Source organism: Blennius ocellaris (genome assembly GCF_963422515.1).
Source record: "Blennius ocellaris genome assembly, chromosome: 15".
In the NCBI taxonomy this organism is placed as follows: domain Eukaryota; kingdom Metazoa; phylum Chordata; class Actinopteri; order Blenniiformes; family Blenniidae; genus Blennius; species Blennius ocellaris.
The window spans coordinates 16,565,926-16,584,298 of NC_137664.1; the positions used below are offsets into that span (position 1 = coordinate 16,565,926).

General features: G+C 40.3%; 1 protein-coding gene across 1 annotated transcript in view; it reads right to left on the bottom strand.

Moving 5' to 3' along the window:
* The window catches only part of epha5 (EPH receptor A5), a gene marked incomplete at both ends in the record, with an annotated part of 78,364 nt that extends 68,634 nt beyond the window's left edge, over positions 1–9,730 (bottom strand). The window contains 2 exons of the mRNA XM_080509650.1: positions 3,069–3,133; positions 9,631–9,730. Of these exons, the coding sequence (XP_080365776.1) occupies positions 3,069–3,133; positions 9,631–9,730 (165 nt within the window). The remainder of the gene's footprint in view (positions 1–3,068; positions 3,134–9,630) is intronic.
* Positions 9,731–18,373: the final 8,643 nt, after the last annotated feature.

An 18,373-nucleotide genomic window follows, 5' to 3' on the forward strand; every position in this document is an offset into this window, starting at 1 on the left:
GAAAGCTCTCAGTCTGTCAAAATGTGATTTGCAAATGTAAAAAAAAAAGTATAATAAACACTCTGGATCTCAGCTTTTTGCTTTAATATTTTGTGAAAGTGGGCATGTCTACTTCATTTGGCTTCACTGTAATTAATGTCTTTTCAAAGATAGATGAAGAGTCTGAAGCTTTCCAGAGAGGCTATCTGGAAGGTTCTAAGAAAAAAAGGGTTGGCAGCCTCATTATACATCGCTCACCTTTAAATGCCTGCTTTTATCATTTAAATTTTAGATATTCATACAAAATGCATGGAAGTGCCATCTATTCTCCTCCAATCAATAACAACCAATGTGTAAATGAATCTCATTTCACCAAGAAAATTGCTGTCGATTACTGATTTGCTTGATGATCATTTCACCTGCATGAATTCAGCCTCCTCTGGTGATTTTAACTCCTTATTGTCAAAAATCCATGAATCATTTTGTCATTTCTACATCTTCCTCCAATCCACAGTACGTCTGCATCACAAGGCCAGAGAACCCAGCAGGGGGTCTCAAGAAAGGAAGGCAAAAAAACCTCCTCATGGCTAATGACATTTCCAAAACGAGACTTCCAAACAAGATTAAAGGAAGGATTTCTCCCGGCTTTTGTCATTTATTTTCTACTAAGAGAAACTGTTTAGAAAGAGGAGAACCCCAACTTGAAGGTTCAAGAATCCCAGCATGAGCGCAGAACAGTTTTCACTGACAATTTAAGCTCTGAAACCAAAATATTCTTAATTTCCTTTCTGCACCTTCCAGTTTCCAGCTCACAACAACACTACTTAACAGTTTCTGTCTCGCACTTCAAAACATTTGTCTCTTAATTAGGCCTTATTTAGTCTCACCGCTTACGGTGAAACGCTTCCAAGTATTTCAAGGTCATCCATCAAATTTAAAACCTTTTTAAGGCCTTTTTCAAAACGCCCCTTTGTCTAAGTGCACATCTCAATAACTTTTCAAAAGTGCATTGAAGCTTTGGGGAAAAAGCAAAGCAGAAGGCGGCTAGAAGAAGACAAAGTGAGATGAAGAGAGAGGCAGATGACAAGAATAAGAGGAAAATGGGTGGGGTGTCAAAGAAATGTTTCGCTGGGGGAAGAAAGGGAAGGAACGGCAAAAGGAGTTGAGCCAGGAAAAGAAGTAGAAGAATAGAGGGACGGGTGTTGACGAGGATGAAGGGAGAAGGAGGAAACCGGGGATGAAATGAGCCATCTGGAAGATGAGAGTAAAAAAAAATTAAAATTAAAAATAAAAACTTTCGGCGATTTTTTTCACATCTTATTTAGCCAAGACGGGAAGTGTGAACGCGTGTGTTTGTGTGCGTGAAGACTGTCTGGTAGTACACTGCAGATGGGGTGTTGTTGTACAAACAGTGAACACGAGAGGCAATGGCCAACAACCGGACTGTATGCTATTAAAGTAAAAAAAAAAGAGCCAAACACAGGAAATGGGCTGTTTATTTTCTCGGGCATGTCTGGCATTAATGTGCCACACAGCAGAGTTAAATTACAGGAAATTAATCACCATAAAAAAGCAGCTTCACAAAAACATCGCTGCTAATGAAGATATCATTCTATTATTTTATCATTGTCCTTCATTTCCTCCTGCTGTCAGAGCCATACGCTGATATTTATGCAGCTGCATTGTTGGGGTGGAAGAAAAAAAAAAAAAACCAAGAAGCCATGATCACATCTTCATTAATATGATTGCGTGTGCGGCTGCTTTTGTCAGCACTATCTCCTTCATCTACATACAGCCACAGAGTGGGCTGTGATTTGAATACACAGAGTGAAGAAAACGCTCCGGTCAGCACTCTCGGTCTGCTGGGCATGGCTTCATATTTGTCTGTATGAGTTCCGATTATATGGGAGATTTTTCCATGTTGATCGTACAAATGCAGAAATGAACGTCTTTTAATATGACCGCTGAATACTAAACTCCATGCAGTGTCACAAATTCAATTTCTTTTTCTTTCTGGAAAATTGCCAGATCTGACTGTGAAAAGTCAGTGTATGACGCATATCTTCACGCATCAATTCTTTATCATTAAAATAGAATATTTAAGATCTTGGAATAACTATTTTACAACTCCAGTAAGTCATTCCCCAATTAGCCTTCATCTTGGGAATACTTGAAAATGGAAATTCAATTCCTGGCTTGAGAATATAGTCCACTGTGACTTTAAATATCTTATTCATGAATTCAATTTGCCTCGATAATGAATAGAGAAATCTCAGAAATGAAATGACCTCTAACCTTTGTGGAACAAAGGAAATACCTGCACTTCATTAACCTTAAAGTCTTTAAGAAAACCACAAAGCTGAATTTACCTCCTGGACTGTACAAGCAGCTACTCGGTTTTTATTTAAAGTAGAGACTAATAGTTTTTTTGCAGTGTTATTCCATTAACGTTGGCGTCCATGTTCCCATCAATGCTGATGGGTAACTGAGTTATAGACTTTACAAAACCACACGGATATTTGAAGTGCACTCAGACAAAAGACACACAGGCAGCAATGTGCTGAAGCAGCGTTGCTTTGTTTCCGTCTCACATGAGAAAGGAAGAGGTGTTTTGGTAACATCTACATCTGGCTTGTGGACTTCAACCACAAGAAAATTAACCTGCGGTCCACTGATACCATTTGCTAAAAAGTAATATTTTTCCTTTAAAAGTTTCATAATTCTTCACATCAGGTCATATAGTAGACACTTATAATGAATTTGTCTGGCACAAAATCAGGCCAAATTCATTTGGTTTCAATTAATGACTCCTCTTCGTAAGCAGGCTTGACAGACCAGGCTCTGAGCGCTTCAAAAATATGAATTGAACACCTTCTCTGTAGCCATGCTGAAGACCACTGCTCTGCTAAACATGCTGCTCAAACGATGTCCAAAACACACCAACATCACCAACAGATTCATTCAACATGGTGAAAATTAATTATTATTATTATTATTATTATCAACGCACAACTGTTTTTTGCCTGAACCGGTGTGAAAGTGAATATGTGTCAACCTACTTTGTCAACATTGAGAGTTATTCTACTCACCCCGTTCTTAGGGTAGGCCACCCAGCCCAGGTCTCCCATCACAGAGCGAGAATCCAGCAGGTTCACTGTTCAACGGTGAAAAACACAATTAATTAAAGTCAGGAAGAATAACAACACATTTGCACAGAACATCACAATGTTACAAAATAGTCTCAACAGTTGTAGTTTAGTAATCAGTCAAAGTTTTGCCAATTGCTGTGCTCTAAAAATGCAAAAATAGAGATGTTAACCTTAAATCAACAATAATAATAAAACATTTGTCTGTCTGATATGTAAAATTACCAAACAATGAACTGAAGTGCACAATAAAGGACATAAAAACAAAAACAGAGATCTTGATGACTACGAACAGAGTAAAATGTGATAAAACTGAGGTTCACTGAGTGTGGTTTTTTGTTTGTTTGTTTGTTTGGTTGTTTTTTTTAACAACAGAGTGAGAAAGTTCCTGATATCTTTGGATAGAAACCTGAGTGTGCACAGCAGGACTTTGTCATCTATTCTGTTCTTGATGAAGTTCCAGAAGAGGATGGCTGTGTTGGATGTGATGCCTCAGGTAGAAGTACTGATTTGTGATCACTTACACTGATTTTCCACAATAAAATAGAAATCCTCTTATCGCCTTAAACAGTGTCAGTATCCAGGTAATAAACAGTAAAACCCAGTAATATGAAGAATACATATTCTCAGGTGTCCTCTGATCAATTGCCCATTGACCTTGAACAGAAGCTGCCCAAAACAAAGTATTTTTCACATCAAATACCATTTCATGTTTCTGGAAAACACTGTCAAATACTATTGTATGTAATACAATGTAGCAAGTGTAACAAGTCTGGTTAAATTTCTAACACATTGTGATCCAACATCTTTGGATAAGACTTGAACTAACTGGAGTTTCTAAATGCTACTTTGTGCAAAGTGAAATGCAGCAATATAAAGAAATCAAACATAACTCAGATGTTTGTTCGAGAATTTCAGCTTTCAATGTGAAATTTGGAGAGTTGATGAAATCTGAGGCAGGAACTGTTCCCTCTGAGGGAATCTTTAGTCGTTGCAAAGGAATTTCTAATGATGTGCATTTGTCAAGGTGAAGCACCGAATTCAAATCAAATTAACCAGAATGCAATTTCCTCTCAGAATCCTTGTGTGTCTCTAATGGAGAGTAAATGGAAATCGTACAATTTACCGTACTGGTATAAATGTGTGCGAATCTTAAAGAAACAAGAAGCTGAGACGATCTAAGTGCACGCTTCGGGAGCTGAACATTACCGCATCTTGTTGATCGAAACAACTCCCAAAACACTTTTTAGAATCTGATTTGCACAAGTCAGCATGTGCAAAGCAAAATGGAGCTCAAACTCATCCATTAAAAAAAAACAAGAAACCACCTCGCGCAGCAGCTCTGTTGAAAACTGTCGAGTGCAATTACTTGAGCGTTCCGCGTCTTGACATGTCCTGCTCCTCTTGTGCGGCACCGGTTTATAGTTCATCTTATCTAATGTTTCCCATCACTGGGTCAAACAATTCTTCCGTGAAAATCAGTGACAACTTTAAAGCTCTCTGAACGGCATCCAGGAGCGACAGATGCAACTGGAGGCGCTACAGCAGTCAAAGCGAGCCGCGACTCTTTCACTGGCAGCAGGTTGGTTATCTCGCAGGAGAGCACATCTGGGATGCATCAGGCTGTAAGCGAAATGTCAGTTCTCACAGTCGACGTGTTGGATGTGTTCAGAAATACTGCAGGCAGGAGTAGAGACCTGAGAAACTCTGACAAGGGCCAGAGTATTATGTCTGGATGACCGAGCCAGAACAAACTCTCAGCGGTGGTTTCACGGGCACCTCGTAAATCACGGGAACATATGACATGTCTCATGCGGGCTGTTCGTACAGCACACGCAGCCATAAACTCCAGTCCTGCCAGGCCGGAGTTCACTTTCCTTTATCTCCTCTGCGATAACGGCCAGTCTTGTTCAGTGGACTCAAATCATAAAAGAGAGAGTACAAGTCAATGAGCTGCTGACAAGCTTTTGGACTTAAGAGATTAAGAGCTATGCATCTGAGAATACCACTAATGGAAGCAAAACTATCAGTTGCAAGGCCAGGTAGACACACCAGACAGACAGGTTCAGAATCCGTCATCCTCACTGTTTGTTTCATCTGGAAATCCAAGACTTAATTGTGTTTTCTTCTGCTGAAACTTCAACACGATGATACCATGAAACATTTACGGCTGGACATGTCTGATGGGTCCTCGTGAGAAGTGTCTATTAGTATTCAGACTTGAAACTCAAGCCAGAGACAGGTGGGAATGCGGCAATCCAAATGATGGAGCGCACCAAAGTAAATGTAGACACGGGTGTTTATCCACTACTGAACTCTGCTCGATGCCATGTTCACACTTCAAACCACACCCGGCGCTGATTGAAAGTGGAGTAGCATGCAGCAGCTGATGGAGATCTTTCACTCAAGGGGTTTCGATCCACTTTCAAGCGATCTGTGTTTTTTTGTTGGAGTATGAACGCAGCAAAGACCAAAACTGTCAAGACACACCAAACACAGGATTATATGCTGATTTTTTTTTTTTTATTACAAAAAGGCATTCATATTTATTTTTCAGCTGCAAGACGTGTCCCCAAATGCAGCATTGACGTTCCTTTGAAAAGCATAATATAATCTACTGAAAACCTCAACAGATTTTGTTCCAATTGTGAAACGACGAGTATGAATCCAAAACTAGCCAACACTTTATTTTCCCTTTCTTCCTTTTGTTGGGAAAAGAGAAACACAAAGAAATTCTAACAAAGCCTGAGAGACCTTTTGTTTCTTGATTAGGGTTTGATAAAGCCTCATAAACTGACCAATTTGTTAAAAAAAAACAAACAAACAAAGACCTAATCTTACACCATTCCAGAGTTATATATATTTCAACAGTTTAGAAGCAGCAAAAGATTGGTTATTAACACAGAGCAACCTTTGTTATACAAGATATTAAATCAATAACCTGAACATATAACTCCGTGTCGCATTTATAACCGTTTTGCTGAGCTGGCTATTTACAGGTCCGTGTGCTTGGATAAGCCTCGCTATAAAACAGCTAATCCTGCAGTGAACCATGCCCAAAGGTAAACAAAAGGATGGGCATCCATAAAACATCTCCTGAAAGAGGGTGTACTGGTGTGAGCTGAAGAAAATAAGAAGCAAATACGAGCTCAGGAACCAAGACACACACACAACTCTTGTCTTACTGTCTCCACTGTTCTGCGGAGAATAATAAAAGATGTCCTTAGGAGGCGATTAGACAACTAATTAGGCCATAAAGAAGAGATAAGTGATACTGAACTAGATCATAAGGGATGCATTACCTCTTTCACTCTCTCTTGCTCTCTCCAAGGATCAAACCACCTAACAAGTCAGCGCTCAGCGATGACAATGATCTACACAACTTATTATTAAAAAGTCCACACCAGTGAATGGTAGAGTGATTTAAAGTCTTAAGTGACATCATTTCAAGGATACACGTCTCCGAACTGTTGGAGAGCGAGGGGATTTTTTTGTTTTTTTTCCTCCAGCATGGGGAATACTGATAGAGCTGCTCTGCAAGGTAAAAAACAAGCCGGAGCCATGTTTATTTTCAGAAGCACTTTTTGGGTACTCTTGTAGCAGGTAAAAGCTCTCAGTGAATCATTATTAACCCCCCCCCCCCCCACACTCCCCAAAACAATGCAGTATTATATACATGTGAGCTTGCGCCTTAAGGGCAACCATTTCTTTGGTTCAACAACAACATGTTCCAGCCAATATTTGTTCGATAGACACATGGACCAATAGAAATCTTCTAAAACCATTAATCTGACACACTCTGTGTTGCCATTGAGTTAATCAAGGCATCTTCAAAAGGGCTAGAAGGCCTCTGGCTCCACATTGAGACGTTCTCTGAAAGCGATCACTTTAAATAGGAATGGATAGGTGGGCGAGAGAAAAAATCAATCAACTTGGCAAAGTGAGTTTCCATCAAAAAAACATTCATCAGCAGGGCTTGTCACTGCAGAAAAAAAACAAAAAACCTCTTTCTACTGCAAAACTGTTTTTTTTTTTAAATCAGGAATTCTCCGCACAACAAAAACCTGACTCGAAAACAATTGCTTGAGGTTGACCTGCAGTCAAAGCTGATGCCAGATATCTGTGTAGCATTTCAGCATTCAGTCTGACAGGATGCTCTCCACAAAACTGAGGCCGAGTCTGAGGTGGGCAAATGGATGAAATTCACAGAGAAACCTCAGAGGGCGAAACATTGTGTCGTCTTATTTTCTTTCAACTACAATAAATTAGTCCAATGAGGAGCAAGTTTAATTATGGGGTTTCACAATCTTCTCCAATTACGCATCCGATGGTATGATTATCCATTGCAATGCAAATATCTGCCAAATTAATGTAAAAGCAGCGATGAATGGCAGCTTTTGGCACCGACTGGAGGGGCGACATGTTGGATGGCGCGGTTTCAATGGAGTTTGTGGCTTTTCTTGTCAAATTTGAAGGAAACACGTGTGTTTTCAACAACGTGGAGAAAGGGGAGAGTGGAGGCTTCATTATCAAAGACAATAAAGGGAACAAATACATGAATAATTTCAGGATATTCATCTGTCTCTCATTTTCGATACCATTTTAACGCATTATCAGGGGGGCTGGAGTCAGTCCAATTGACTTGGGCGAAACTGAGGATACAATCTTGACAGTTATCATAGAAAAAGGTTTTTCTTTCTCAAACTTTGCTCCATTTCTTGGGCACAAACACAAATGAACTGCCTATTTTGCAAATAAATATAAAGCAGGCACATATTCCATTAATACATAGAATAGAATGTAAACCCCTTGATGTGGTAATACAATCCAAAAGACCATCAAACAAAGACAAAAACAGTCGAGCTGAGCTCGACTCCAATTTTATGTGGCACTGAAGGGTACCCCTGCGGGACTCTCGAAGCATTCCATGACCACACACCGGGGATCCACTTTTGTGAAACCTAAACTCTGACCATATAAATCTGCCACATGAAGAACACTGGGTGATGAATGCTCCCTGTTTCCCGGATAATGACAGCGTCAAACAATGGCATTCATCTCCAGCTATTAGGATGCTGGTCTCTGTGTGGACAATGGCGTGGGAACAATATCACACACTGTTTTATACCTCTCATTCAGGGCTTACTATTTACAACTTCTGTCGTCTCACTGTTGTCCACATTTCACATTTGTTCAGGGACAATGCAGGTAAATGGACATTACTCAAACAGCACATTTTATCGAAGCGGTTTCTAAGCATTCAACACGATCCGTCACGTTCACCCATTCGATCGTATGCCAGTGGCTGTCATGCAAGTTGCGTGCACCGCTGAGTGTATCGCCCAAGGACACGTCGATACAAATGGACGGGATGAGACAAGAAGACAACCCACTCTCACAACTCATACCAAAATGTTCCACAAGTACATATTCTATTGTCTCTTGAAACAATTTATGCTTATTCTGTATGAAAAAGACAAATGAAGCTCATAAACACATTAACAACGTTTTTCAATACATTGTAAATGTGACCATAAAACACAAAAATAAAGGTCGCTCAAGAATAAAACACAACATAAAAGGGAAAGTTGAGCAACCGAGAGATTGGCGTGCATGACTTCAGTTGCTTGTCTGGACCAAGTGAGCTCATAAATGAACAATGATTTACGAAAACTAGCAAATGAAGCTTTTAATAACAGACAGGGGACAGTCTGTCTCTTTGCAGTCGCCTGGTAATGAAATGGAAACCTGTACTGGTTTTACCTTGCATTTCAAAGCAACCCCAAGTTGGACAAAGGGGTAGAGAAGATGGATGTATGCATTAGTGTTACTTGATGGATGAAAGTGAGAGTCTGGATCCAGAGGTTAAAGGTCTCCAAATAAAAAATAAATAAATAAAAAAAAGTCTGTCCTCAACAATTTCCCCCCCAAAATGAAAAATGAACACTGATGGGCTTTACATTTCTTGAAAGTCTGCATTTGTTTGAAAAAGTGGATTATCATAGATGTTATTAAACTCAACAACCATTACATTACAATCGAAGCTGAGGGAGATGTGATTTCCTCTATTAGCAGGGTGAAATAGGAAAGCACAGTGCCTTGAGGTCAATGCGCCTTGCAATGTCTAAGATAAATGGGGGAGATTTTCGCAGCGCGCCGTGCGTCTGGCTGCGCTGCCATGTCCTCAGAAGACTGATCGTCAGAGAAAAGACGCATGATCCGACCAAAGGTTCAGGCTTATATCTCGTCTGTTTTACGGTTTCGGCACGCAGAGTTAAAGCAGAGTTGAGGAACACAGCTGTCATTAATAAATAAATAAATAAATAAATAATCATCGTGTTCATTTTTACAGGCGACCTCGTTTCTCTCTTTCTTTCTTTTCCAAGCGGTGTATGGACGAGCCACCGACGTTGCGCGGCACCGGCGGCACAAACCAGACCTGTGGTGTAACAGACCAGTGTGCCATTCACCCCACATTAACACCACCTCCCGTCTCTCAGTTTACCTTCGTTGGCGGGGATGCAGCGCGCTCCGAGCCATGTCACACTCCAAAGCCACGTCCATGTCACCAACCGAGAGCCACAACTCCACCAGCGAGATTGCATGGCGCATCCAAAAAGAAAAAAAAAAAAAGAAGAAGAAAGAAAAAAAGAAAAGACCAGAAACCGGTAACAGCGGGTGAGATCTTTACTCTTCTCTCTGTGACGTTACAAGCTTCGGTCAGCACGAATCGGGGAAAGGTGGGAAAAGCATCCGGGCGGAGAGACTGGGGTTCATGATATGCGGCGGCTGTGGAGGAAGGTGAGTGAGGAGCGGAGCTGAGCGGAGTGCGCTGCGCGCCGGGAGGGCGGAGAGAAGCGCAAAGTCTCTCCAATCACAGACCCTCCACAGGTGAAACCCCCACAGCCGCCGGACACTCGTCGATTGATTCTCGCCAGCAAGCGTTCGTTACCCACTTGCCAAAAAAATGGCAAAAGCCGCTACTTGATGATTAAGTTACGGCTTCTCTCGCTGCTTTTCTCCGAGAGCGCATTTACCATCGTGCCCAGCACGCACGTAAACCACAGCCTTAACCCCTCAGAGGGTAATGATAGTAGAACTTTTAACCTTAACACTGGAGTGTAATATAACGTTCTAACTGCAAAAAAAGAAGGCCCCTAAATATGAATTTTAAGGGCATGTTTGAAAATAAACAGTGTCTATCTATCTATCTATCTATTTAATACGATCCCATCAAATATGTCGTAAAAAGGTAAAAATAAAAAAAAAGAAACAAGTGTTAGTTTCTTTTGTATCGTCCGTTAGCACATCATGAAACACTGAGTTTAGTTTTCAGGAATATCTTTAAAGTGAATCGAGTACCACATTTCATCTTTAAGTTACATTTCAGTTTGAGGTTTAGTGGCCTTCTTTTCATTTATTTGTTCAATAGGGCTGCAGAGAAGTGGTCATCTCCCTTTGCAGCAAGATTCAAAATTCAAGTCTGAATTTGGGGGCATTTATGTGTAGACTTTGCATGTTTTACCTTTGCATGCATACGTTCTCTTTGGAAACGTTGCAAGACCATAAAGAATCATTGCCCCCAAAAAAGGGAATGGAGAAAAATTTGGCAAAAGCAAAATATAGAAAGTCTGATTTTATTTGAAGACATTCTTGTAGGAGAGTTTGAAGGAAAGGGTATTTTAACACAATATAATCATAGTGTGTTCTGTGATTAGTGTGCATTTAATTGAAAAAAAAAAGGCTTGTGGTTTTGGCAGCAGTGCACAGTGATGGCATCATAACAAAAAGAGCAAAAGAATATTAGGAGAAGTTTCATGCAGTATTTTATGGTCTTTGTCACTATTAAGTATGGTATTATGGATCATAATGGATCAACATAAACTTAAGGTAAGCATAGCATAGTGCCTGGTCAGTTTTGTAATTTTTCTGGGATTGTTTGTGATTATTAGGTGCGTTTGTCCCTGTCTCACCAGCTTGCAGTATCTCCAGAAAAACCTTCAGATTTGGCAGCGTGGCATGTTTTATCTGTGTGTAAGTCTGTTGATTCAGTAATAATTATTTCTTTTCAGATCTTTAGTTTAGCCGCTGGAGTTGGATTTATGGTAAATTTGCCAACATTCACAAAAACTCATTTAAACTAAAAGTGTTAACCTAATTAAAGAGGTGCTTGACATTAACATTTAGGTGAGAATTGTGAAAACACTTCTACCTCACACCCCATCTTAGAAATATAAACAACCTTGTGTTTTTCTCCTTCGCCAACATATTTGATGACGAACAAACATACACACATTACATCCAAAAACTAGTCAAGTTCTGTGAATGATGCTTTATATTCAGAACTCAGTCATCTATATCAAATGTTTTACAGATAACTTCAAGGAGGAATTTTGTTACATTTAAAGATATGAAGAAATAAAACACTGAATAAAAGTGATTATGGTCTTTATGTGATTCAATATAATGTTTTCCTGACGTTAAAAATTTTCCACGTTTCAATACATTTTCTTTAAAGGGTTAACAATGAAATATGCTGTGATTTATAGTTCAAACAATAGAAACAGATGAAACGTCTCGGAAGTCTCCAAAGCAAGAACCACACGAACACCACAAATATCATTGCAAATAAGAGAAGTTACATGAAGTATTTCTACTACATATGTTGGTGATGGCATGAACACAGAGAGGACGCATGAAGAACGTTAAAGTTAATGGCTTTATGTTGTGTGCGATTTAATCACTGCACAAACAGGATGTCCATATAGTCCGCTTTCTGATCGAGTGGCCAGAATTTATCGTCTCAGCACCGGTTTTTAGATTTCACCTCCACCGTAGGGACCGGGAGGGATGAAAGGGACACTGGACACCTCATTGTTGATGAGGATAGGTGTGACACTTCCTCAGGTCTGCAACATTTTGGCACATTGATGACTGGGGAATTTTTGGATAATATGGTAAATGAGAGTTTTAACTGTGACAGAAAAGATAAACAATGTGAGGAAACCATCTTGAGCAGTATTGACACTGGTTAAATTCAACACTTTGTCTCCCTGTAGTTATTTGAAAGTGCTTTTATCAGTAAAGATGGACTCTATTGGATATTGTCAAGTTTTTAACTCAGTAATGTAAAACAACAACTTTCATTGCCTCATCTCAGCATCATGCCATCAGTAAAGAAAAGAAAAAAGAAAACAGCAGGAAATTAGTTTTTTAAACACTAATGTCAGTATAAGTGCACCACACCTTTTACACATAATGAAAAAAAAAAACCCTTCCGAATTATAATTCACACCTTTTATTACATGATTTTTAATATGCTGTATAATAATCTCAGGTGGTGGGCAGACTGAGGTGGATCAGGTGCCGTCTTAGGGATTAGTGATGAATATATATTAAAAAATAGCACTTAAAATTGGTTTTATTTAATCTCATTAAAATAAATGTTATGAGGAGATTACCTGTGATGCAGTCGGGAAAGAGGCAGGAGCAGCAACACATTGTAAAGTTTTAATAGAACAGACAAAGACTGATGTTCAGTTTATGTTAATCTTAAATAGCAAGAAGAGCGAAAAAGAGTTCAAAACATTAATACAAATACATCAAGTGACTGAATCACAGGAGGCAATTTGGGTAAAATACTTCCAGTGTATGTTATGAAGTGTATTTTGGCGATGGTTCTATTGCAGACGTCGTGGTAATGCAAAAATACCATCAACTGGTATATGAACTTAAAATAATGCATACTGCTCACATACATTGCACATAATCTTAGATAGTGTGCACGTTTTAGGCTCCACAACATCTCTAACATTCAACCACCTCACATTGTTTCAATTGGGCAGAAGGAGACAGTTTAAAGGTTCTGGAACTGTGTAAGTTCACCAAATGTTTGACTCAAGTCTATTTACACTAACTGACAGCTTGAAGCCTTGATATTTGCAGAAGTGTTAGCACAAATAACTTCCTTCAGTGTTTTTGAAAAGCGCTAAGTTATGAAATAAAATCTAATTTCCATGATGGAGAGAAATCAGCAGCTCAAACTGTCTTTGCCGTCTTGTAAACATACTCTGGGGAAAAGGTTTTAATGTACGCAGGAAGGACTGAACACTTTGAGACAAGCAGAACAAAATGAGAGGCGTCGCAGAGCTAAGTGGTCCTCGCAGCAGATCTTTTGTGTTGCATAATGCAGACCTGTCCAAAAATATAGATTTCATGATCATAATAGAGAGTTTGAAACAACCCTGCTACGTTTCCTTGTTTTCTACAATGTGCAAATTGTGAAATATGTTTGCAAACTGGAAAATTCACACATTAACTTTGAACAATTAAGGTGTGACTCAATTATGTTTTCTGTTGGAAAAACTTTTCTGCTGCACATCCACATTTAATTATGACTTTTCAAATACTGTTTAATAGACACCATTCAGGAAACATCATTTTAGGGAATTTGCTCATCTGTAATCTCCTAATCCTTTGTTTCTCTCATGTCCTATCTTGTAATGATAAGACGTATAATAGGTGGTAATGGAGCCCGTGTTTTTGTTTCATCTCACCTCCCCTCATAGTATAATTTAATTCTTTGATCAGAAAGAGATCTTTGATGATTTTGTAGCTTACCCTGCTGACACCTCCCACGCTCCTTACTTATGCACATGAACACACGCACACAAATCCATACACTGATTTATCCACCGTTCATACAAGCCACAAAAAAAAAAAAAACAACCCACACACATTGAGACTCTCTCTGACCCCACTGAGACCTCACGTCAACCCCAACAGATGCACAGACTCACGTCCTATTTTTATCCGCTATTTATTTTAGCATCTTCGGAATTTGAATATTGCTACTTTGCCAGTATGTGCCGAAGAAATGTTTGTCAGGCATGAACGATTAAGTGTAGGTGTAGCACCAGGGTGTGTAGAGACGTGTGGGGGTCTGATCAGCTTGACAGCGGGTGTGGAGGTGGTTCTGGGATGCCAGAAACTGTTGTTGTCTCCGGGAGGTGTCGGTTTAATTCTATAAAAGGTATGTGGAGGAAAGTGTAAGAAATAAAAAGAAGAAAAAGAAAAAAAACAAACCCTTACCATCATAGAAAGGCGAGGGTCTTCTCGCGCAGGCTGTTTGAGGAGCACTTTTGTTTCTGATATCTTGGGTGAAGTCAATTGGAGGCTGACACTTATCATCAATGATGTTGGTTTTAACAACATATTTTCATAAGAGCAAGACAGTGAGAGACTGGTGGAGAAATAGATGATGCAAGGTTGTGAGGAGACATATTGGATGAATGTGATGCGCTGATAGTGTGACTCAACTAATACCTAACACGGTAACAGAATAGCATGTTAACTTAATTTTATACCAGATAGCATTCTACAACATATACGCGACAATGTTTGAGTCATGCTGACAGTACGTCTGCAAAGTACCTTTCCCCAGCTGGTTGGATCAGCTGCGTCCTTATGTTTGTGTTGACACATTCAGCAGATCAAGACAAACACCAGAACTGACACGTCAAGATGGACAAGCAATCGCCTGAAAACATGAACTGCTCTTCTCACTTGTCTTTTAGTGGTACTTTTTTTTTTCTTCTTCCTGCCAAATACAGAATAAAAGGTGGTCATATTACAGCTTTTTTTCTTAAAGAAATGATTTGGTGCAATCAGATGTGATGGCACCTCGGGGGCCGAGCAGTCAGCTGTGATTTTGTGTCTGGCCACTTATGATGGTAGGAGGGGGAGAAGAGGAAGGCAAGGTCAGGGGGGTTCACGGTGAAGCGCACGCACGCACTCAAGTGTGCGCGCACACGCACGCACGCACGCACGCACGCACACACACACACACACACACACACACACACACACACACACACACACACACACACACACACACACACACACACACACACACACACACACACACACACACACACACACACACACACACGACATCTTTGACTTTTGCTGTTGGTAGTCAAAGAAGTGACTCAGTCTCACGCACGCACAACTGTATCACTGAATCATATATTTTGTCTTGGTACATAAAACCATTCTTTGTGTTCCCTAAAATCAGATTTTCCACAGTAAGTGCCTTGAAAAATACAGTTTCATCTGAAACATTTTGGTTATTCTAATTTCTCTTTGTAAGATTTTAAGGACTCGCAGCACTTTCATGAAAACCATATGAGCTGGCAATAATTATTTTCACATATAGATGTTTATTCAAAGACATGGAGCATTATTGGTTCGAGAGTGTCTATTCAAGAAAGAACTATTTAAATGATGAATGCATGTTCTGACCTTTCCATTGTATCGATTGCAAAATACATTGTAGTATTTGATGATGGAATCTGAAAACGTATATACCATATAGTCGTGGTGAAAAGGAGAGTAATAAACCCACGAGACTTCTCAAGTATTTCACTCAAACACATAAAATTCCAATTCCCAACCTAATCAGCTTTGGGGCTTGACCAGCTGGCTTCTGCTGCCAAGAACTGTGGGACTTTCCAGAATGCCATGACAATATGTGCTGAGACATTGCACTGCATTGCGTTTCCAGATAAATATTTACTTCACTGTGGCATATGCTTTCGTCTGGAACAGTACAACTATAAACAAGATTAGACAAAGCTGTAAACATGTAGCTTACAGAATTGGCATGTTGTACTTTACATTTAGAGTTAAATTAATTGCAAAGAAAACTGGATCCAACACTGCAGGCCTGCATTATTCCCATTTAAGTGGCAAAAGGGAAACTGACAAAAGGTGGTCCAAAAAGGGATGATGAACACTTCTCATGGCAGACATTTCTACATTTCACAATAGGAAAAAAAAAAAAGATGTCTAATTATGAGCATGAATTATGGCTGCGTTCCTTCTGGACGTTCCTGTTCCACTGTCATGGTACCGTGCATTCTGTCTCGCTGGCTCAAAACAAGTATGAGGAAGAAAAAGAAAAAAAAGCCATTGTTTTTAAGTGCCATGCCTTTGCTTTCCCCTGACAAGTCTGCAGCGGATCTCCTGCTGGCTTCACGGTGGGAAAGAGACTGTACTCAGACCCTGTGGCAACTCCTCCCACTACTGACTGGTCAGGTCGACTCTCCATTGAGGGGAGCTCCGAAGATGTGGGAGACAGTGTGAACATCATTAGCTCTCAGGGTGAAACTGTGAATCTGCTTCCCGTTGGGGGGGAAAGGCAGCTGACAACTCCATCATGACTCTGCAGGGGAGAACCGGTGGCATTGAAAGGTGTTCCAACGAGACCCTTATGGCACAGCGCTCTCAACAAGACACAGTCGTACACCCCAGAGGCCACTGCAGACAGACTCCTGCACAGGCAGAAACCGGGATTGAATAGCCGCTCACCTTCCCGCAGTTAAACCAACCTGCAATTGATAGATTACTACCTTGTTGACAAGTTATTTCCACTCAAACAAAGTTCTGCATTTCAAATTCTCTGGCCTCTCTTTGACCCCGAAACATGGAGCTCTTGTTTTGGGCTTATAAAGAAAGAAAGCACATACTCCCCCAAAAAAAGAAGAAAAAACACACACATACACATGCACACTCGCCCACTGACATGCACGTACGCACACATACACAACCCCCTGGGCATCGTTAAGCCCTGCTTAGCAGCTCAGTGAGGCTGGCAGGCAGGAAGGCAGCGCTGCTGATATTCTCTCTCTCTCTCTATTTTGGCTGCTCCCCTCTGCATGCTGCTCCAAATCCTACAGCTCTCTTTTCACACATTTTATCTCCCAACTCAGGACCTACGGAATATATATATATATATATATATATATATCCTTCATATGAAAAAGAGAGTGTAGGGGCTGAAGAATAACTTAATTCCAAGTGCAGTCCACGGAGAGAGGCAGAAAAATAAAATACCCCCGGATGCAAGACAAGCTGTTCCATAAATACCAAATAAAGACAAAGTACTTTGGTTTACATTGCAAGGCATTCCTCTTAATGCTTTTATATTAAATACAGTGTAAGATATCCCATGGATAGTAAGAAAAAAGGAGCTGGGATAAACCAATACTGACAGTGAGTAATCTGTAATGTTACAAAAATGTAAAATCTGCAATGTTTTGAAGCTAAATCAATCCATTTAAACATTTGCTATTTTGCTCAGCCTCATAATCATAAAAAATGTAAAGGTATGCGCAATCATTCATAATGTAGTAAAATCATTAGGTAAATGGGTTTAGTGCCTCCAGAGCAATCAGAAATGGTGGTCTACTATTCATTACCCTCCACAGTGCGTGTGTGGGCAGACAATTGTGCTGAATATGGTTTGTTTGATATGAAAGTATAAACAACGGAGAAAAGCACAGCAAAAACAAATCACCTGAGCTGGATTCAAATTGAGAAAATGAAGAAAAAAAAAAATTCCCAACACATTGATTTTACATTCAGTCCCTTTGCAGCACTGATGGGAAAGACCGACCCCATTAGAGATGTTTCTGAACCCCCTCCCCCACCGCCATTGTTGACGATGCAGAATCGCTCAGCGCCAAAATGTTGACTCGTCAACCACTTCCCCTCTCCCCTCTTTTTTTTTTTGACATTTTGGGATGCATAAACAACGCTGCATCTTCCCCGTCAGGTTCATAAAATTCTGCTCGCAGGAGACACCGTGTGCGGTGTGACTACGCACGAGTCAGCGTGCAGGAGAGATGAGGGTGCTCCAGAATTTTGATTATTCGGAAAATCAGGGCTGCCGTTTTGGGCTTATATAACACACAGCACCCCTCCTCCTCCCTTTGCCCCCTTTCCCTGGCATCTTTTTCTATCGATTACATCCGTTTCCCAAAGGCATGCCCTCCCCCTATCCTTTTTATCCGTTTCATCCTTTTTGTCTTTTCCAATGCCTCCCCCTTCCTTTCCTTCTCTTCTCTGCCAGTTCGCTCAACTTTTCTGCCACTTCGCCTTCCTCCCCCTCCACTCTTTTGCACCAATAACACATACATCACGTTTTTCGCCCTGCTCGCCCTTGCTTTTTCACTCCGTGCGATCACTTCTCATTTGATTTTCCCCTTCTTATACATCAGCCTCACACTGCCACACATACCAATTTGGATGATGTGATAAAGGCAGAGGCTACAGGGAGTTTGGTCTTCATACTTCAAAAGCTGTAGATTGTCTTGCTTCAATGATTTCACAGCAGAGTCTCTGCATAGCACAGATAGACAGAGAGTTAACATTTGGAAACCGTTTTTCATTGATTCCACGACCGG